This window comes from Nannobrachium achirus (assembly GCF_963921795.1).
Source record: "Nannobrachium achirus genome assembly, chromosome: 2".
NCBI lineage: Eukaryota > Metazoa > Chordata > Actinopteri > Myctophiformes > Myctophidae > Nannobrachium > Nannobrachium achirus.
This window is the reverse complement of record NC_137811.1, coordinates 52,782,221-52,803,678: the sequence shown is the minus strand read 5'-3', so window position 1 is coordinate 52,803,678 and position 21,458 is coordinate 52,782,221. Positions and strand designations below refer to the sequence as shown.

Below are 21,458 nucleotides of genomic sequence, written 5' to 3'. Positions count from 1 at the left end.
ATATCAAGTGGATGCTGTCTTCTCTGACTCTGACCAGGCCCGTCCTCTGAGCCATCTGTGGTTGAATCTAAAGACAGGAAGGCCAACGCCCACCTCATTCTCAAGCTGATGTGTGACAGCATTGTCCTGAGGCCACATCTACGAGAGCTGCTCTCCGCTAAGTATGACTCTTCATTTATGGATGAAGCCATTTATCTCATTTGAAGACAACCAATGTGTCATCCTTTTAAATAAAACAGAACGGATAGCTACTCTTCTTTCCCTGGAGATGCCAGTATCATTTTCCATCTGCAGCAGATGGCCCTGTGTTCTTTTTTTCTTCTTTCTTTTATTTTGCTCTCACCTTTCTTTCTATGTGTTGCTATTTGACAGGGATGCCCGTGGAATGACCCCATTCATGCTGGCAGTCAGTGGGAGAGCTTATCCTGCAGCCATCACTGTTCTAGAGGCTGCTCAGAAAATGTCCAAAGGTATTTCACTGTCACTCCTCAGTGGCTCTCTGCTGTGATCTAGATTGGTATTTGGTGGGGTGGGGGGGGGGGACTTGGTTATTGTGCTTGTATAGCTGTTGAATTCATGCTTCGCAGAGTACTCTTAAATTGAGTTGGGCATGGTAAATAAAAGGAAACAAAAAAGAGCAACCTAACCTATGAATATTGATAAAATAGCATTCATATCTTTGTTTAAAAGCGACATAATCCTACCTGGTACCATGTCCAAAATGTATGTGCATCACAGACTATTTTGACTGACCTGCTTGCAATAGCCATTGTATTGTAACAGATCACCAGCTCTTATGGAAATGTCCTTAAGATCATTTAGCATTATTATGCTGCCCGTGCCTACAATTTACTTTGCTCATCCATTCTGTTGGACACAGTGGGTGACCCTGGCATTGTGGAGAAGGAGGATGCAGACTCTGTTTTTATGGAAATGATCTGTCCCTTGGGGACCAACCCGGACGATTCACCTCTCTACGTCCTCTGCTGCAATGACACCTGCAGCTTCACTTGGACTGGAGCCGAACACATCAACCAGGTAGGAACTAAATTGACGATGGCCTTGCTGCTGAAGGTGATACGTTTTTTCGTCTTTTGACAATGTGAAGATCAACTCAGGCACTGAAACTTTCCCCCACATTGACTACTTACGCAGGATATCTTTGAGTGTCGGACCTGTGGTCTGCTTGAGTCTCTTTGCTGCTGCACTGAGTGTGCTAGAGTGTGCCACAAGGGACATGACTGCAAGTAAGTATCTATTCCTGGTTTAACAACTTTCAACCTGGTGTCCCTATTTTGGGTACGTCATTATAGGCAAACAAAATACGTTGATGTATAAGCTTGCAACATGTCACACACAGACTTCTAAATTCGCCATTTTTGTTCGACAACACTGTTGTACAACATACAGGGCTTATGTGATTAATCCCTAATTTAATTTAATGACCCCCATCATGACCTCCTTTATTCTGTTGTATAAATGATTAATATTTGCGGAAATTGCGGTGATAGTCAAACCAGTCTCACTGAGCTAACTTTATCTTTCCCAGACTGAAGAGAACCTCTCCCACAGCGTACTGTGATTGCTGGGAGAAATGTAAGTGTAAAACACTCATTGCTGGCCAGAAGGCTGCTCGCCTGGACCTGCTCTACAGGCTACTCACCACCACCAACCTGGTCACCACACCCAACAGCAGGTAAGATCCCACTCGGCTCTTATGTGGTACATTCCTGAAACATAATTTGCTATGATGCACAATTGCTATTTTAATACATAAAGAAAACTTTCAATAGTTTGCTGACTCCTAACTCATTATGAATGTTGCTCCAACTGCTATGTTGCTTCAACTGCTGTCATGTCCATCTATAGGGGAGAACATATATTACTGTTCCTGGTGCAGACTGTTGCAAGGCAGAGTGTTGAGCACTGCCAGTATCGACCGCCACGCATCAGAGAAGACAGGAACCGCAAGGCTGCCAATGCAGAAGGTGAGTGAATTCTTTTCACCACTCAGCAATGTTACATTACACCTTATAAAACGAATTGAGGAGGGAGACCACTGTACAATACAAATTAATAATAATAAATGCCTTCAAACAGCTATATTCTTCTTTTGTTTAGGCAAACTAACAAACAATTGGTTTAAAATCTTATTGAGATGGAAATATTGAGATAATCTCAATAATCCTTTGCATAATTGTCATCATTTCCAAGTTGAAAAATGTGTTGTATTTTCAAACATTTAAAAAAAAGAGTAAATCTGTGAAGTCTGACGCGCTTTGGGCTTGTAGTTCGGCTATTTCCACTATACATGTTTCTTTTTTTAAGTTATTACATTTCACAAGTTAATTGTCAGATCTGCCCTGTCCACCTTTTGATTACAAAGCCTAAAGGTCAAACAGAAATGTATTTTTTATTCATAATGTTCCATTGTTCAGAGACTGATGCAATTAAATCATTCATTGCAATTATATTAGTGACAATTAATCGTCAAGTAAAGTCATAATCGTGAGAGCCCTACTTACACTTGGATGATGAATCATCTATTTAATGAATTGAATTGAATTGGGGAAAAAGGCCAAACTAGGAACGCCAGGGTTAATCTATTTAAATTAGTGACGCCTGGAGTTCTTTTTAATATAATGGACCCAAGGCAGCTTGTATTGAAATCCTCAGCCTCTCCCTCTCTGTCAGACTCTGACATGCCGGACCATGACCTGGAACCTCCTCGTTTCGCCCAGCTTGCTCTGGAGCGAGTCCTGCAGGACTGGAACGCCCTCAAGTCCATGATTATGTTTGGTTCCCAGGAGAATAAAGACCCGTGAGTAGCAACACCTGCACTCCCATTGCTAGTGATGTACTTCAGTTATTTTCATTAAGCAGAATATGCTGGACAAGTAGAATTATTTTAATGTGTTAATACTAACTGAATGATTTGAGTTGTTATTGTCCAGTATATTTTGTAAAAGCAAAATAATTGCAATAACATTACATAATATAATATACCCTAACAGACCTTAGACATAGAAATGATAGATTCTAAAGACTTGATGGATGTCACTATATGACTCAAGACACTGTCTCTCTGTCCCAGATTGAGTGCAAGCAGCAGGATTGCTCACCTGCTGCCTGAAGAGCAGGTTTACCTGAACCAGCAGAGTGGCACCATCCGCCTCGACTGCTTCACTCACTGCCTCATCGTCAAGTGTGCCCCTGACATTACTGTAAGTCGGGTTAGTCACTGTCCTTACTACCTGATGACATACAGCAGCAGTGGTTTGCCAAAAGCCTTCCTTTCCATGCTTCTCAGTTCATGATGAGGATTTGAGCCGGTTTATGCAATATTTCAGGAAATGCCTCTCCATCCTCTTGAAAATAAAGCTAGTATAAAATGCATATTGGATTCTGAAATATGCCTCAACCGGAATAGATTCTTAATAGATATTTTCTACTACTTACAAAAAAAAAATATATATATATATATATATACTGTATATAGGCTTGTGCCTCTATGGTTGCCTGTATTCACCCTGTTCTCTCTTCCCCCACAAGTTCATAGACACCTTGCTGGGTACACTGGTGAAGGAGCTGCAGAACAAGTACACTCCTGGCCGGAGAGAGGAGGCAATCAATGTTACCAGGAGGTTCCTGCGTTCTGTAGCCCGGGTCTTTGTTATCCTCAGTGTCGAGATGGCCTCATCCAAGAAGAAAAAGTAAGCCTTTAGCTCAGGAGTTCTATGCTTTTAGTCCATGGGCCATACAAGATGTCGGTACATCTTGTATGGTCTTGTATGGTGCATTTTTGAAAAGCTCTATATCTGTAGATTATATTTTGGTGTGATGACCCTTTCTCATCACTTTCACACTTTTGTTTTAGCCCAAGGAATGTTTTTCGTGCAAAACAGATGCTTGCAATGGATTCAGAATCATGAAAAAACCCTAGTTTGACCCCTCATATGCTACTTAAAGCAGATTATTTGTTTCTTCTTTTTTTCCCCTGTATAGTAAAGTTAATGGGACACCAACTTTAGCGGCTGATAACACCAATTTAGCTGTGTCTCAGAAAGGGTTATCATACCAAAATATAATCTACAGATATAGAGCAGATATAGAGAAAAATGCATGGTAACCTTTGCCTACCTTTCGGATACCGACATCTCGTATGGCTCATGGACTATTTCCTGAGAATTTACGATGCAAATATCAAGCATACCTATCCATTCTGTCTGCAAATTTGCATTCTGTCACAAGATGTGTACTGTATATTGAACACAAGCCACATTATAATGAAAAGTATACACACAAGAAATTCTTATTTTATGTTATCTTGTTTTAATTCCCTCTGTACAGTAACTTCATCCCCCAGCCCATTGGGAAGTGTCGGCGTGTATTCCAGGCCCTGCTGCCCTACGCGGTGGAGGAGCTGTGTAACGTGGCAGAGTCCCTCATTGTTCCTGTGCGTATGGGTATTGCGAGACCCACTGCCCCCTTCACCCTGGCCAGCACCAGCATCGATGCAGTGCAGGGCAGCGAAGAGCTCTTCTCTGTGGAACCTCTGCCCCCGAGACCCTCTCCTGACCAATCCAGCAGGTCAGTTTGCTTTAGTACATTAACAAACACGCACCACTTCATCTTTTCAAAGGATATAGTGAATATATTGTTTTCAAGTACTACTGTATATCGATTGATAACGTGCACTCTGCATTTAACCATTTCAACCCTATACCTTTTTTGAATGGTGTCTGTGCTTCGCCCCTCATTTCTTCCCTCCACACCGTGTCAGACGAAAATAGACGATCTTTGTCTGCAACTAATCTCGCAAACTATTAGGTCTATTGGAATCATTTTGGTGCACAATGCCAGCACGTCAAGAACTCCGTTCCCAAATATTTTTCACATTGCTCAACAACAACTGAGATTTGCCATTAATCACAAAAGAATGTAGATCAGCACTAGCCACTCTGGCGCCATTATGATGCAATGACATATTGACCCCATTTCCCTGTACCTTATCATATACACTCGCAACCCTAAAACATTGTCATCGCATGCAGAGGTCTAGGCAATTCTTTTCAAACTACCGAAGCTAATGTACCTAGGAACTGAAAACGGGTATGCCACCTGTGGTAGTTTGCAGACTACAGTTATGCACAGAGCCTAAAGCAACTATTTTGAAGCCGGAAGATATGACTGTTTAAAATGTAACAAAAAACAATTGAAATACAACCAGAGCTTTTATTTGTTACCCACACTCAAACAGGAAGCTAAACGGTATTTAACAAAGAATTAGGTCCATCCGCTTCATGGGTTGTGATCGTGACTTGTTTTCCCATGTTTTGAACTAGAATTGCAAAGCTGATCAAAGGTGAACTAATGACTTGCCCTCCCTAGCTGCATACCTTAACACAGTGGTTCTCAAAATGGATTCCAGGGACACTGTGGGTTTCTTTATGGGGGTCTAAATTGACCCATACAAGTCTTTAACTTTAACAGTGTACAAATGGAGCCAAATGAAACCTAACAGGTCAATTTGGTTCCATTTGTACACTGTCAGAGTTAAGGGGAGACCTTGACATTTGAACGTTTGAGAAACACTGCCTTAACAAATCCAATCTGTAATGACCATAGAGTTATAATAAGTAGGGTAATGACCCCTAGCTTCTCCTGAATCTCCTACAGCTCCAGTCAGACAGCTTCCTCTTACATCATCAGGAACCCCCAGCCTCGACGCAGCAGCCAGTCCCAGCCTGTCAGAGGGCGAGATGAGGAGCAGGATGATATTGTCTCAGCAGATGTGGAAGAGGTGGGGAGTGTTGTTATAAAATCATTATGTTCATAATAACCTTTGTATGCCATTATTATTTATTGCATGACACTGACAGACCTTCTGGGATGAGACTGTGGGATGCTCTCTAGATGTATGTACATCTGAATGCATGCACACTTCAAGACCATTTTTCTAATTAGGTCAGCCAGCTATCACTCGTTTAATCCCAGAATGGTTTATGGACTGTCTTTGGACGCTTTTCTAATTTAATGTTTTTTCCTCAGGTTGAAGTTGTTGAGGGTGTTGCAGGAGAGGAGGACCACCATGATGATCAGGAAGAACAAGGAGAGGAAAATGCAGAGGCAGAGGGTCAGCATGATGAACATGATGAGGATGGTGAGACTTAATACTCTATAATGTCAACTGCTTGGACAGGGGGTGCCATAGCGTAATTCATCCCTAATACCTGAAATGGATCCCTTACTTTGTCATTGATGGTAATGCCTCTGTATTCTCATTTTGTAGGAAGTGATATGGAGTTGGATCTGCTGGCAGCGGCCGAGACTGAGAGTGACAGCGAAAGCAACCATAGCAACCAGGACAATGCCAGCGGCCGTAGGAGCGTTGTCACGGCAGCCACTGCTGGTTCTGAAGCAGGTTGGTCAACAGCTCACATATCAGGTGTTTGTTTTGAAGCGTTTGACATCTTGTCCTCTGACTTTGATCTGATTTGATATTGGATACTTTCATTTTATTATTTGGTGGTGGGGGGTTGTTTTGGGGGAAATGGGTCCCATAGGGGGGTGACCTCACATAACTGCCCATTCAGAGGCTCCAACCACTAGCTATGTAAATAGAATGAAATGTTCTTTCTGCCTTGCCTCATTCCGTTTGCATTTTCTGTTGCAGACTAATTCAATCCTCTCATAATCAGTAGTCGTAGGCTAGTGCCTACCTAGAAGTGGCCCTTCAGTTTTACTCATAAGAGTGCAATCTTTTCTGTCTTTAGAGAACTGATGATACAGCAGACAACTTGGTCCCTGGTTCAATGCTCAATGTATTTCATTTGCAGGCAGTAGGTCGTCCCTGGCATTTCCTATTTTTGGTATGGGCTCCTTTTTACTTCAATGCATACAGTATGTCAGGGCCAGAGTGAATCTGCAAAGTGCACACACGGTTGAGAGTTCCCCCAGATTAGCTTTCCATCCTCACATTTCACATTTATCGTACCCGTCATCAACTAATCTGCCACTACATCGTTAGCAACCTTGATGTATCCTCCGAAATAACAAACTAATACGTCTAGCTTCTCCAAATTGTGTGTTTCTTTTGTCCCTCATTCATATTTTGCATTTGCTACTAATATTTTACTGATTTGCACTCAAGTTCTTACCTTATTATGGGTGAATTGAATTTTCATCTCTGTGCAATCTCCAAGTTTTAAATGTAGGAGATTAAGCCATGTATTACTATTTATAAAGCCATTATACAGTACAGACAAGCAGATACAGCTGTGGTTTGAATTGAAGCCTTGAAAGTAGTAATGTTGTTTGGCCTTGTGGTGGTGTGGTTCACTAACCTGCACTCCTGCCTCGACAAAGTTTGTACGTGTGAAAGAGGAGGAGGGAAAGATTGATAAACAGCCCTTTAAACTTGTCTCAATTCTTCATTGCCCACCCCCTCCTCCTCCTCCCCTAGGTGCCAGCAGTGTCCCTGCCTTCTTCTCAGAGGATGACTCCCAGTCCAATGACTCCAGTGACTCGGACAGCAGCAGCAGTCAGAGTGACGATGTTGACCAGGAGACCTTCCTATTGGACGAGCCACTGGAGAGGACGACCAGCTCCTCTCATGCCAACAGCGCAGCCCAGGCACCTCGGTCCATGCAGTGGGCCGTACGCAACGCACCCAGCCAGAGGGCCACGGGGAGCGCCCCCTCTAGTTCCTCTACACCTGCTGGTCAGTGGAGCTTCCATTTATTTCTCCCCATTTGCTTTATTGATTTTTTTTTGTTTTTTTTTTTGTTGTGTGATGTAGTAGTGAGTAAGATTGTTGTCCAAGCTTTTCTGAAGAATACAGGTTTAGTTCCCCTGCACATACTGTATTAAAAATGTATAGATGGTGGGCATCTTTGTTCAAAGGCGCTTAGAGCTATATCTATAATAACTATAAAATTATGTAATATCTCCAAACAGCGAGCTCCACAGGGCTCATATACATAGACCCTTCCAACCTTCGGCGCTCCAGTGCCATCAGCTCCAGTGCTGCGGCTGCAGCAGCAGCCCTAGAGGCCAGCAACTCCAGCAGCTACCTGACATCTGCCAGCAGCCTGGCCCGGGCTTACAGCATCGTCATCAGGCAGATCTCAGACCTCATGAGCCTGATCCCCAAGTACAACCACCTGGTTTACTCCCAGTACCCTGCTGCTGTGAAGCTGACCTACCAAGATGCGGTCAACCTGCAGGTGAGGTTTGAGTGCTGTCATGTGGCTATCCAACAGAGGTTTTCTCAGAGATGCAGCCAGTCCACTTGGCAATCAGTGAAATCCTAAATAATAGGGGAGCCTTAGGCTTTAAAAAAAGATTATGGTCATCATTCCATGATAAACTATTTTCTGACTTTCTGACTGATGTGTTCAACCAGAACTATGTAGAAGAGAAGCTGATCCCCACATGGAACTGGATGGTGTCCATCATGGACTCCACTGAGGCTCAGCTGCGCTACGGCTCAGCCCTGTCCTCAGCAGGAGATCCAGGTCATCCCAGTCACCCACTTCATGCCTCGCAACACTCAGCTCGCAGGGAACGTATGACCGCCCGAGAGGAGGCCAGCCTGCGCACCTTGGAAGGACGCAGGTAAAAAGAAGAAAAGAAATGGATAAACATTATAGGATCTCATTCTGTAGAAGCTGCTATTTGATTCTTTAAGATTTAGTTAAAGCATGTTTTAATCATGTTTTAAATAGGCAAACATTCAGCAAAAGTAGATGATCTACAAGCTCACAACAACACATCGTTTTGCAGTGAGTTATAGGATGTATCCGTATATAGGGTTACGTTGTAAATGGGGCACATCCACTTCTGTGTTATTCTTTGAAGTCCCATTCACTTATAGATGTAGCTTTGGTGCATATTTAGTCAAATACACCAAGCTGGATTATCATGGCAGAGGCATCGTTTCTTGTGTGTGTGTGTGTCAGGCGAGCAGCCACCCTGCTGACGGCCCGCCAGGGAATGATGTCAGCCCGAGGAGACTTCCTAAACTATGCATTGTCCCTGATGCGCACCCATAACGATGAGCATTCTGACGTGCTTCCTGTGCTGGACGTGTGCTCACTGAAACATGTAGCCTACGTCTTCCAGGCTCTAATCTACTGGATTAAGGCCATGAACCAACAAACCACCCTGGACACCCCACAGATGGATAGAAAGAGGTAAATGGATAAAACCACAACCAAATGTTATGCAGTCATTCAGTATCATGCAGTGGCTGCTGTGTTGATAGTTAAATGAACACTTATACTGTTTGTCCTCCAAGCGTTTTATCCCAGTTTAAAACACAAGGCATTCTGCTAGATGCCCCCAAATACCCAGAGTTAAAGGAGCTATAGTCAACTTTTTCATTGTAGGTGTACATCCTAGTCTACAGACTAGGATGTAAACAAAGTACGGGCCCTGTAAATGTAAACAAAGGGCCAAAATGATTATTTTATCATTATTTTACGCTTTTTGTGGTCATTTTTTAATTGAAACACATATATGAAGCTTATTTTTTTATGAAATATTTTCGAAACATTATTTTTATTTTAGCATCCGTTTTTCAAGAAAAAGTTGACTATAGCTCCTTTAAATAAATGTCAACTCGGCACCCAGATAAAAACTCCAGACATGAACAGGCATCTTCCCTTGTTGTGATTTGAGTCTTGGAAGAGAGAGTGCACAGTTTGGAAGAGAGAGTGCACAGTTTAAAGTAGTCACTATCTACATTAATCTGACAAGAAGACCTGAGACAACGGAACATAAAAATGCCAACATCATTGATTCTTTGGCCCTTTTCGGGCATCATCTGTGTAATTAAACTCAAATAATTGAATTGTTTATTGGCAGGAATCGTGAGATTCTGGAACTGGGTTTGGACAATGAGGACTCTGAACATGAGAATGACGAGGATACAAATCAAAGTAAGTGAGATAACGCTATAACTTCTATTTATATACAGGCAAATGCATTTGCATCTTTAAAAAGTATGCAGAGTATGTTTAGTGAATATCTGACCTGACCCACTGTAGGACTTCAAGGTGTTTAGCGACCAATGGCGTAAACAACATTAGTTTTTTGCAGTGTTTTGATATTCGCACTCTTTACATCTTGCCTCAGGTTCTACACTACAGGACAAGGATGAGGACCCAGTTCCTGCAGAAACCGGGCAAAACCACCCCTTCTTCCGTCGCTCTGACTCCATGACCTTCCTTGGCTGCATCCCACCCAACCCCTTTGAGGTTCCATTAGCAGAGGCCATCCCTCTGGCAGACCAGCCCCACCTCCTGCAGGTCAGTGTCTGCGTTATGGAAGCATTCTAAAATCAGTTAAAGTACCAAATTCAGTGTGCCAGGCAGGTCCTTGATTAGGTGAAAATGTCTTTGGGGGGAGGTCTCATTCACTAATTGGCTGTTGCAGGGTTTGGTACATATGTAGTACAATAAACCAAGCTGGATTATCATGGCAGAGGATCCTTCCTTGTGATTTGAGTCTTTGTAGAGAAAGTGCAGGACTTTAGCACAGGTTGAAGTAGACGTTATCTACATTAATCTGACAAGAAGATCGAATTTGGGAATTGGCTGGGAACATTGGCTAAAATTACATTTCTAATGTTTAACCAAAAATGTCTCAGAAACCATGTATGTGCTGGAAAATAGCCTGTGTTCCAATCCATCCAGTATTTATTTAGTTACAAGCTCTTGTTAATACTTTTATAGTCCTCCACAGACAGACTTAAGCACTGTCAACCTAGCGTCCTATTTTGGAGCTCACAACATGGTTGTGAGCTTGTAGATTGGCTACCTTTGCACAACACTGGGATACAACAGTAATGCCCTATAAAATAGGGAATTAATTCATGAAATAGAAGGTTGCTGCCCAACAGTGACAATATATTATAAAGGGGATGTTTATAATTTGCAGAGCAGGGGAAACCCTAACCATGTATTCATAACACCAGTGATAACAAAGTTGATGGGAGTTATTCATTGCCTGTGGGCACTGGGAAACGAGAGAAGAGACAGAAGGTAAAATAACAGCTGATGATGAGACCTCGACATCTTGGCCATGACAATGTCAAAGTCAGTGAGTGTAGACTAATGCTCCATAGAGTTCATTACATCTCATTGATAAAGCTCAGTAAGGCTGGCCTTACACTAGCAGATAATCGGGCGCGATTGAATCGGGTAGCATTAAACACTACAGGATAATTTTTTCTGATTATCTGACCAGATAATCTAAAAGCGCTCACACTAGCCGTTTTGAAAAGTCGGGCGCTCCGGACGCTACAGGATTCTATCCCGATTGAGTCGGGCTCGAACACAGCAATAATGAATACAAAATGCCACAGGGGCTGTTCTGAAACCTGTACCTTTCAACACGCACGCACACGTAGTCGCACATACAAACAAACACATTATGTTATCCACTCACTCAACACAACATTGCCTCACGCAACGAAAAAAAAAGCGTCAATATGGAAGTTGTGTCCCATTTTGATGATAATATGAGTTCACTTTGACACGTTTCATGTCCATCCATGGATCAACTCTGACATCCCCCTCTCTCTCCACTGCTAAACTAGCCAAGCTGCTGCTGCGTCCCGCCTGCTTCTCACGGTGCCTGATTGTGTAGCGCACAAAACAAACAGATCTCCAAGACCAAACTGTGTCCCTCCGCGCCACGTTGTAGCTTGTAGGCTTGTAGATCAGGCTGGGGGTGTACTTTGGCTTGCAAGGGCAAAGCGAGATGTGTGCTGTTGTTTGTTTGTTTGCAGTCTGTGACAGACTGCAGTTATTTCTGCTGTTTGTGTAGCGTCCTAAAACAAACCAGCTGAGTTTTAATTCACATCCAAATCATGATATGGATGGACCGAGTGAAAAGTGTGTCTGTGTGTGCGCGCGTGTGTGTGTGTGTGTGTGTGAGAGAGTCAGAGGGAGAGATGGAGAGAGAAAAAGAGAGAGATCTGTCGCTCAGATACTATGCCCGCTCCAGTGATGTAATTATTCAGCGGTTTCCTCCGTGTGTGTGTGTGTGTGTACTCGTTCTTACTACCCAGTGAGCACCGGAAAGAGTTTTTCACCAACAGAGTGAGGACATTTTTGGAAAGTGAGGACATTTTTGCGGTCCTCACTAAATTTAGGGGTTGTGTTAAGGGTTAGGGTTAGGGTAAGGCCACAGGACTTGCATAAAAATGAATGGAAGTCTATGTAATGTCCTCAGTATGTAGCAAAAACGAGTATATATGTGTGTGTGTGTGTGTGTGAGACGACTAGATACTATGGTCTTGCGTCCGCGCAGTGATGAGCGAGAGAGACTACTATACTGTATTTTCTCTCTGTCCCCCGCTGCTGTTCCAGACCAGTAGTGATCCACAAAATATCAAACATTTTTGAAAAGAGTCATGCTGGCCCTCCGAGCCACTCGGTTGGGCTCAGATTGAATCTGTGAGCCCTCACGCTAGATGACATTTTTGCCCGATTGTCAGGCCCGTTTCAGTCGGAGGCAGCCCGACTGTCGGGAGGGTAATTAAATGCCCGATTATCGGCTAGTGTACGGCCAGCTTAAGGCTTTCTCTCCTCATACTATGCACTTGCCTGTAGCTCACTTTGATAAAAAAAAAAAAAAGTAAACCCCTCTTTCTGGGAACAGCAGCTCGAGGGCAAACTTGGTTCTATACTCTGCCATGCAGCTATTTTTGGCTCATGTCAGCTCAATGAATTGGCCTGAAATTTTCATTTCAATTGGCTATGAAAATGTCTGTCAATTAACAGGATACCAATATAAACTATCCACAAAGTTCATATTTCCCCTTAAACCCATTTAGGCCTGAGACCTAAGTTTGCTGAAAAATGTGTTCCTGTTAATAATACCAATTGGTATTGTGTTTTATATATTTTTTATCGTTGATCAGTCACCTTTACGAGGTACAGCTTGTAAACATCGGGCATTTATGGAATGCCAAACGTGTGTTTAGCGCGCCCCCCAAAAATGTGTCAAAATGGCCTGCAATACAGGCCTGTAGGTATTAGGGCATTAACAAACGACTCAAGTTTTTTTTCAAGTCGAATCGACTTACTAACAGTAAAATTGAATCAATCAGTCATTTTATGACATCATCATATTAACGGGGGGTCAGGCGTATAAACCACACTGACACACTGCTGCTGTTCAACTTGTATTAAAGATCTGTGTCTTGACAACAGACATTCAAAGAAGAGGTGGAATGAACTGAAACATTCACTGAGACTGAGCGGTCCCCAAAATAACACATTTGGGGAATTGATTACATGAAATGGCCACCTTGGCATCAAATGTCTCTTCTTTTCTTTTTCTTTTTTGGTTAATGCCCTAGTAGGTATTCACCTTTGTTGCTAGATGCATTAAATGATTGCACTCTCCCACAGTAATAAGGAAAAGAAACGACACACATTGGCCATTTTTATACTTTGTTCATTTTAAACTCTGTCAGGGAAGCCCAAAACGAGAGTGAATGCCAGCAGAACAGTATTCTATTGTCACATTTTTTGGGGCGCTACCCACACATTTAGCTGTGCTGCTCATTCCACGAATGCCCGATGCTTATAAGCTACACCTCGTCTTATAAGCTAGACCTCGTTGTAAAGTTGAACAATAATATGATAAAGGTATGATAAATTATACAAAACACAAAACCAATTGGTTGTATTAAAGGGAGATAATAGTGGACCAAAGTTAGGTTTCTGAACTTTTTGGGTAGTTTACATACTGTAGATGTCACAGCAACTTAATTTCAACTAACAGAAGAACACAATTTTAACGTTTTGTTTTTAACACGATAACTTCAGAAGTAGACAGCTGTACACTCAAATGTGACAGCCATACAAGCTAAATGTTGAGAATTTGTAGAAGAATAATGTTGAAGAATATTGTATAATCAACAGCTTGATGATTTGCCACTGCCACACATGGCATAACTCATTTGGTTGTCATTGTCTGTCTTGCAGCCCAATGCAAGGAAGGAGGATCTGTTTGGTCGTCCCTCTCAGGGCCTGTACTCTTCCTCCTCCTACGTGGCGAGTAAAGGCCTGGCCGAGGCCAGCATGGACAGGAACTGCCTGGAGGTAAACATGGGCTCCTCTCTACCCTCCTCCTCTCAGGTATACCACACCTCCTCACTGGACACACACACTCTGTCAGCTGTGTTCTAATATCCACTGCCTACCAAAGCTGACAAAAGTTATTTTCGGCAAGTGACGCCATCGTGTGATGAATTAAAAGGTTTTGACTTAACAGTTTGCTAACATGCCTCCTTTGAGGAAACTGTAGTGGGTAGTCTGCATTAAATACATTCTCTCCTATCCTCTTAAAGTAAAAAAAATTGGATACTTGCGAGATTCTTGCATGCTTTGTTTCATGCAGTTGTGGAGAGTGGATATTGGAACATAACCAGTCCTCTGGCCCATTCCCATTCTGTCATACAAAAATCGTCATCTCATCCCCAAAGCACCTCTATGCATGACTAAAGAAAATCATCCTAAATCCCATGAACAGATCCTGCCCACCAAGATGTCCTACTCTGCCAACCTGAAGAATGTGATGAGCATGGAGACGAGCCAGCAGGGTAGTGAGGACCAGTCAATGACGGAGCAGGAGCTTGACATCCCAAAGCCAGGGCCCTCGCCACACGACCTCGCTGCCCAACTGAAGAGCAGCCTGCTAGCTGAGATCGGTCTGACCGAGAGTGATGGACCACCTTTGCCATCGTTTAGGTATTGTGTAGTCATGTTCTTGGGTTATAGGACATTTCATCAGGTATAAATTCTGGCAAGGTAGATGTTTTGAGTTGAATCATCATCAATCATTATTATGATTTTGGTGTTTTTTGTTTTTTTGTTTTTATTTTGTTTATTTTAATGAAGATTTTCTTTACTATCTGTGTCCGTAGACCTCACTGTAGTTTCATGGGGATGGTGATCTCTCACGACATGCTGCTTGGCCGCTGGCGTCTGTCCCTGGAACTGTTTGGCCGTGTCTTCATGGAGGATGTGGGAGCAGAGCCAGGATCGGTGTGTTAAAATATCTTATCCATCTATCTATCTCTCTATCTATCTATCTATCTATCTCTCTATCTAATCAGCAGCATACAGACCTCCCTTACACATGTAAAAAGAAGATTCCTTAACTGAACCTGTCAAAGTAAAGATGGATGGATGGATTGAATGAATGTTCTAAGGTCCTTTAATTGAATCAATTGATGAAATAATGTCCTTTTTCCTCCAAGAATAAATTGATGGCTGGAAGTAAAACATTATGTATCTATTTCTGTAAAGATTTTCACTGTCCTGTTGCTCCGTCACTCAGATCCTGACAGAGCTGGGTGGCTTTGAGGTGAAAGAATCCAAGTTCCGCAGGGAGATGGAAAAGCTGCGGAACCTCCAGTCCCGTGATCTGGCCCTGGAGGTGGACCGTGATCGTGACCAACTCATACAGCAGACCATGCGCCAGCTCAACACACACTTTGGCCGCCGCTGCACCACCACTCCCATGGCTGTGCACCGTGTCAAGGTCACATTCAAGGACGAGCCGGGCGAGGGCAGCGGCGTGGCGCGCAGCTTCTACACGGCCATTGCCCTGGCCTTCCTGTCCAATGACAAGCTGCCCAATCTGGACTGTGTACAGAGTGTCAGCAAGGGCATGCAGGCCAGCAGTACGTGTCACCACGATTACAACTCAAGTATGACGATACATAGAATTATATCATGGAATTCAATTTCATTGATATAAAAGTTTCTGATAATAAAGCCAGTCATCACTTGGGTGAAATGCAAATCATTCCAGATGTTTTTTTCAGAGATAAAATGTGTGTGTGCGTTTGTGTTTGGTCAGATCTCATGCAACGCCTGAGGAACAGAGACAGGGAGAGAGAAAGGAGGAGTGGTGGACTTCGGGCTGGTTCCAGGAGAGACAGAGACAGGTGAACATCAGAAGTCCCTCCTTTAAATGTTCTCCCTCCTTTAAATGTAATGTACATTTACTGAACTGAATTCCTGCTAGATTGCTCGTAACCTCTGGGTGTCTTTCTGCATGTGAATGACAGGGACTCAAGGAGACAACTGTCCATTGACACCCGGCCTTTTAGGCCTGCATCAGAGGGTAACCCAAGTGATGAGCCTGATCCACTGCCTGCTCATAGGCAGGCCCTGGGTGAAAGACTCTACCCACGTGTACATGCAATGCAACCGGTAACCAACTTTTATTTTGTAGATTGTTTTATTTTATTTTTTCAGTACTGAACAGAAAATGGGAATGGATTCAGTTGGGTGAATGTAACTCTCTCTCTATCTGTATCTTTCTCTCCTTCAGGCTTTTGCCAGTAAAATCACAGGCATGCTGCTGGAGCTGTCTCCAGCCCAACTGCTGCTGCTGCTGGCCAGCGAGGACTCGCTGAGGGCCAGGGTGGAAGAGGCGATGGAGCTTCTCATTGCACATGGAAGGTGTGACAAGCTACCCAACTGAATGCAGACAGTTCTGCTGCTCTAACTAAATTAGTTCTCATTTGTGTAATGGCACACCCACCCTTCCCATGATATGTCAGAAACCATATTCAAGGCTGGATTTTACTTTGTGTTTCCACCAGTGTCCTGCACGGAAAATAACAGATCTACAAACTTTGCAATGCAACGTTTTGTGAGCATGTAATTTGTCTATTTTCAGTGTGCGACAGGGCACGCAACCAATTAGAAATGAGGCAGAACAAGCTCAATAAAGGCAGTGACGTCATTACGTGCGCGTCCCGCGTCTCTGACGCATTCACGTTGCCTAGAGACGCATTCACGTCAGTGTTCTGGGGTCCCACGGACGCATCGCCTCCATTGGAGTCCACGTGAAAATAATTTACCACGTCGCGAAAAAAAAATATTTTAAAAAGTCTGAACCATTGTTCATGGGTGAAGGCATGCTACTTTACGCTACGTTAACACAAATGAAATCCGCGTAGAAAGTCTTAAAACAGACGATAGAACTAACGACACTGTGTTTTGAACGCCATTTTGTGTGCCCGTACATGGTCACAGAATTCAATGGGTGCCTGAGTTTTAGCGTAGCACCGGGCCGCTCTCTGACCATAGTGGCACAGCGTGTTAGGTGATACAACAAAAAGGGTTCCCCCACAGAACGTGTATGGCAAGACACGGCGCTACAGTGCAGCGACATGCGCATCGACAGCGAGCGGTCTCCGAAAATAACTTGGAATTAAAAAAGAAACTTAAAAAGTATCCAATTAAAATATAACTTACAAATGTAAACGTTTGCTGACGGCGTCACGTGTATTTTCCGACAGCATTAAATTCATGATATTGTATTTATTATGTTAGTGTATACTGAGTGAGTCTGCTCACTGCTCAGACAGCGACCCCGCCTCCTCTCCCCCTGTCCTCTTCATCCTCTTCATTCAATAACAACTGGATACACGCGCTATAGTTTATAGATGTGGTGGACATTGGACAGCGTGTTGAAGCCACACAGGTCTTCATTGCGTCTTTACAACAATAGCGACGATTAACGCCGTGGTGAACATGGTCAAATAACCTTTATTGGCTCAACTACAACACGGAGGAAGCAAGCTAGCCTAGCATGTATGCTATCTGAGACAGTATGTATGTAGCCTAGGCTGCCTAACTGTTTGATTATAGCGTTTTCGTGGCGGCGCCGTCCCTGTGGTGGTCCGCCGGGGCCGCGGACCACCGCGGCCGCCTGTGCCTTGCCCTCCCGCATCCATAGAGGGGCGGCACGTCCCTCTATGATCAACCGTTCAAAACAAAAGTAGCCGATCTACAAGCAATCCCAATCTACTGTTTTTGACCCAGTCCACTGGTTCTCTGTACAGCAGAGCAAACACAAGCACGGCAGATAGCATTTCCCCCATTCCATAGAAGCAGTAACAGTACAAACAGGATACATCTCACTGAGAAGATCCATATATTATCGATGTATATAAAATAACAGGTGGCTGTTGATTATGAAGACTCGGTAAAAGCTTCTATCTGCGCCCCCAAGTGGTCAACATCCGATATTACCGGTGAACATAACCATAATAACCAATTCAATGCACTTTGTCAAAAATGACATGACGTGTTGAATTTTTGTGGGACCCATAAAATATCCCTGGGACGCATCCGAAAGACACTTCTTGGGTCCCGGGACTCATTACATTAAAAACCTATTAACATCACTGTAAAGGCGCTGCTCAGATGTCGTTATATTTAGTAGTAGTCGACTAGACTGACAATTGAGCTCATTGTACTGATTTTAACTCCAGCAAATCTGACTATCTCCTATCTCTTACCTCTTACAGGGAAAACGGTGCTGACAGTATATTGGACCTGGGTCTCCTGGAGACTCCAGAAAAAGCACAAGTAAACACACAGTCTCTTTATTTCCAGTCCACACTGGCTTACGGTGACCAATTACAACCTTTCTTTCAGTAACAGACTTTCAGTTTGTAATGCTGCTAAAATACAAAGGCTGTTTACCTGATGTTATTTTGCTACTACTAAGATGACTCTCTCCCGTTGTATTGCAATGAACCCAAGATGGATGTTAAAACCGGGAAAGCATCTGTGTAATTTTCTTACCACTTAAACCATATTTTATACTACTATATACAAGCGCATAGCGTGTCACGAAGTGACACGCTATGAGCGTGTATATCTGCCATTTTTAAAATATCATGAAATCTATTCCTTTTTTTTTTTACTTTTTTTTTTAGAACATTTTTAACTAAAATCTTCTGGGGGATCCCTGGAATCAAATATTTTGAAATGGGGGTCCGTGGCTAGATACATATAACTTTTGGGTCATTGACATGAAAAGGTTTGAGCACCACACTGATATTTAGCAACTTAGGTTTTTCAGAAAACTGTTGGCATTTAGAAGACATTTGTAGAATCGGCCTCAGGTCTTAATGGGTTAATAACACACTGATGCTTTTGCACAATCTCTTGCCACGCTCACACATATCCCTAACTCTCTGGGGGTGTGTTCTGTGGTTCTAGCAGCAGGAGAACCGTAAGCGCCATGGTTCCACCCGCAGCGTGGTGGACATGGAGCTGGATGACCCGGATGACGGGGATGACAACGCTCCTCTATTCTACCAGCCTGGCAAGCGTGGCTTCTACTCCCCCCGGCCTGGCAAGAACACGGAAGCAAGGCTCAACTGCTTCCGCAACATTGGCAGGTAACAGATTGCTTAATGTTTGATTGATCGGATATGGAAAAGTTAACTTTTATCTTAGACAAATGCAGTATACAATAATAATGTATACAAGACATTACAGATCATTTGGATTTACTCAGATTATGAAACATACATTGTTGTGCTGTGTCTCTGAGCTAATACTTGAGAACAGACGGTGTTTAATGTGTTTATTTTAAAGTGTTTTAACTGTTTTCTTATATTTTACTCTAAAACGTATTAATGTTTTGTAATGTCATTTATTTTTGTGGACCCCAGGAAGAGTAGCTGCTGCTAAGGTAGTAGCTAATGGGGATCCAAATAAACAACAACAATTACTTGCATTGGAATATACAGACAGGTGACACATTAAAGGAAAAACCTAAATAACTGATTGGAGAAACATAACGAATGCATCTGCTTCCATACAGGTGTACTACTGCATAATACAACAACACAATTAATCATGCCCTGTTGTACGTAGCCCATGTGCCATTGTGCCCCATAGGTCAAGAGTGTTCTGCTGAATAGTGATGGCTCAACACTTCACTAAGATACAAAATTGTTTTTGTCACCATCTGTATGTAATGTGCATAGATTGAGTGGTTTTAACAATAATATTTGTTTGTATTGTATTTTCTGTAGGATACTTGGGCTATGTCTGCTGCAGAATGAGCTTTGCCCAATCACGTTGAACAGACATGTCATCAAGGTGCTGCTAGGCAGAAAAGTAAGTTCAATCAATACATACATAGTGTTTTCTTCATACCACATGAACCCCAGTGTCCCTATTATGGGGCAAACATGGACCCTATTCACGCCCGCCCACTCAGCAAATTTCTCAGCATAGAGTTAACACAGAAATCGATCGAAAATTACCTTTTAGCCTTTTTGGTGCCTTTTACTATCTTGGGTTCTTGATCATGCTAGCCGTATTTTATACTTTACTATTCGGAAATTGCATTAAATTTGCGATTTCTGTGTTCACTCTATGGGCTTAATAGTAGGGTTTCCCCTTCAAAGCATGACGTCAGCACCAGGAAGTTGCCGAGTGGGCGGGCGTGAATAGGGCTTATTCCGCAAAAATTGTATATGGGATATTTGCGACAAAGATGGGATATTTACGCTACTGAACCTAGTATAGACCCCTGGAGGACTCTGGTCAACTTACCCTCTGAGTAATGGTGGTGTATGTGATTGTTATTGCAGGTGAACTGGCATGACTTTGCGTTCTTCGATCCAGTGATGTATGAGAGCCTGCGGCAGCTCATCCGCCACTCACAGGCTGGTGAGGCTGAGGCAGTCTTTGCCGCCATGGACCTTGCGTTTGCCATTGACCTCTGCAAAGAGGAAGGGGCTGGACAGGTACAGGTTGACTCTCAATAAAGACCAGTTCATTTTAGTTTATGAATGCAGTTGTAATCCCCCCAAAGCAGTGGTTCTTAAAGACCCACATAACTCTGAGAGAGTACGAACCTCCAAGGTTCTATTTGGACCCTATTTTTGAGAACCACTGCTCAAAGAAACCCTTAATTCTTTGAGCAGTACTACAATATACTATACTCAAATAAATTAAGGGAACATTTTGTTTCCTTAATTTCTTTGAGCAGTGTATACTTCGGCAATGAATTAAATTGATTGATTTTGAAACTAAAGCTCTGTGGCATCCTGCAGGTGGAGCTACTCTCTGGCGGGGTGAACATGCCAGTGACTCCTCTCAACGTGTATGAGTATGTGAGGAAATACGCAGAGCACCGAATGCTGGTGGTGGCAGAGCAACCTCTTCACGTGAGCATCAACTACGCCTTTGAATATGACCATGAATCCTCTTTGTTTTTTGCCATACCGGGGTATGCCATACCATACCATGTCAGTACTCAGTTACTGACTGACTCACCATTGTTGAAACATGCATGTATGACCATCACTCCCTCAGTGTGCCACAATTAGCGCATCCCCAGTATCCCATGTTGTAGTTTGTCCGACATAGAGCATTCATGTCATTAACCCACAGCCAATGTGAAGGGCGGCATTTCATATTTTACTGCGAGAGCTCATTCAAATCAAGTAATGGTCCCATCAAGTAACTGAACAGAAAACTGCCATGCTCTTATAACAGACAAAACTGAGATGGGGATCCGGATATGCTCATGTGGTCTGATTTTGTATTTTATTTTCTATGTGGTGTTGGTTAATGAATTGCTTTTTTATAGCGGTCATTTTT

At 43.0% G+C, this 21,458-nt stretch overlaps 1 protein-coding gene across 8 annotated transcripts in view; it reads left to right on the top strand.

Moving 5' to 3' along the window:
* The window catches only part of ubr5 (ubiquitin protein ligase E3 component n-recognin 5), a 52,411-nt gene that overhangs the window by 29,092 nt on the left and 1,861 nt on the right, over positions 1 to 21,458 (top strand). The window contains exons 25-55 of one of the 8 annotated variants that reach the window (XM_080752590.1): positions 38 to 161; positions 373 to 470; positions 881 to 1,038; positions 1,156 to 1,247; positions 1,550 to 1,696; positions 1,870 to 1,988; positions 2,695 to 2,821; positions 3,095 to 3,224; positions 3,553 to 3,713; positions 4,351 to 4,590; positions 5,680 to 5,803; positions 6,052 to 6,163; positions 6,293 to 6,424; positions 7,466 to 7,723; positions 7,960 to 8,228; positions 8,408 to 8,619; positions 8,964 to 9,197; positions 9,871 to 9,944; positions 10,141 to 10,313; positions 14,007 to 14,159; positions 14,554 to 14,771; positions 14,948 to 15,068; positions 15,364 to 15,709; positions 15,889 to 15,976; positions 16,100 to 16,244; positions 16,366 to 16,496; positions 18,356 to 18,416; positions 19,059 to 19,237; positions 19,880 to 19,964; positions 20,444 to 20,599; positions 20,909 to 21,022. In XM_080752590.1, coding sequence (XP_080608716.1) covers positions 38 to 161; positions 373 to 470; positions 881 to 1,038; positions 1,156 to 1,247; positions 1,550 to 1,696; positions 1,870 to 1,988; positions 2,695 to 2,821; positions 3,095 to 3,224; positions 3,553 to 3,713; positions 4,351 to 4,590; positions 5,680 to 5,803; positions 6,052 to 6,163; positions 6,293 to 6,424; positions 7,466 to 7,723; positions 7,960 to 8,228; positions 8,408 to 8,619; positions 8,964 to 9,197; positions 9,871 to 9,944; positions 10,141 to 10,313; positions 14,007 to 14,159; positions 14,554 to 14,771; positions 14,948 to 15,068; positions 15,364 to 15,709; positions 15,889 to 15,976; positions 16,100 to 16,244; positions 16,366 to 16,496; positions 18,356 to 18,416; positions 19,059 to 19,237; positions 19,880 to 19,964; positions 20,444 to 20,599; positions 20,909 to 21,022 — 4,781 coding nt within the window. Of the gene's footprint in view, positions 1 to 37; positions 162 to 372; positions 471 to 880; positions 1,039 to 1,155; positions 1,248 to 1,549; positions 1,697 to 1,869; positions 1,989 to 2,694; positions 2,822 to 3,094; positions 3,234 to 3,552; positions 3,714 to 4,350; positions 4,591 to 5,679; positions 5,804 to 6,051; positions 6,164 to 6,292; positions 6,449 to 7,465; positions 7,724 to 7,959; positions 8,229 to 8,407; positions 8,620 to 8,963; positions 9,198 to 9,870; positions 9,945 to 10,140; positions 10,314 to 14,006; positions 14,160 to 14,553; positions 14,772 to 14,947; positions 15,069 to 15,363; positions 15,737 to 15,888; positions 15,977 to 16,099; positions 16,245 to 16,365; positions 16,497 to 18,355; positions 18,417 to 19,055; positions 19,238 to 19,879; positions 19,965 to 20,443; positions 20,600 to 20,908; positions 21,023 to 21,458 lie in introns of all 8 variants that reach the window. The other 7 variants (XM_080752592.1, XM_080752589.1, XM_080752591.1 and 4 more) reach the window with 7 other exon arrangements.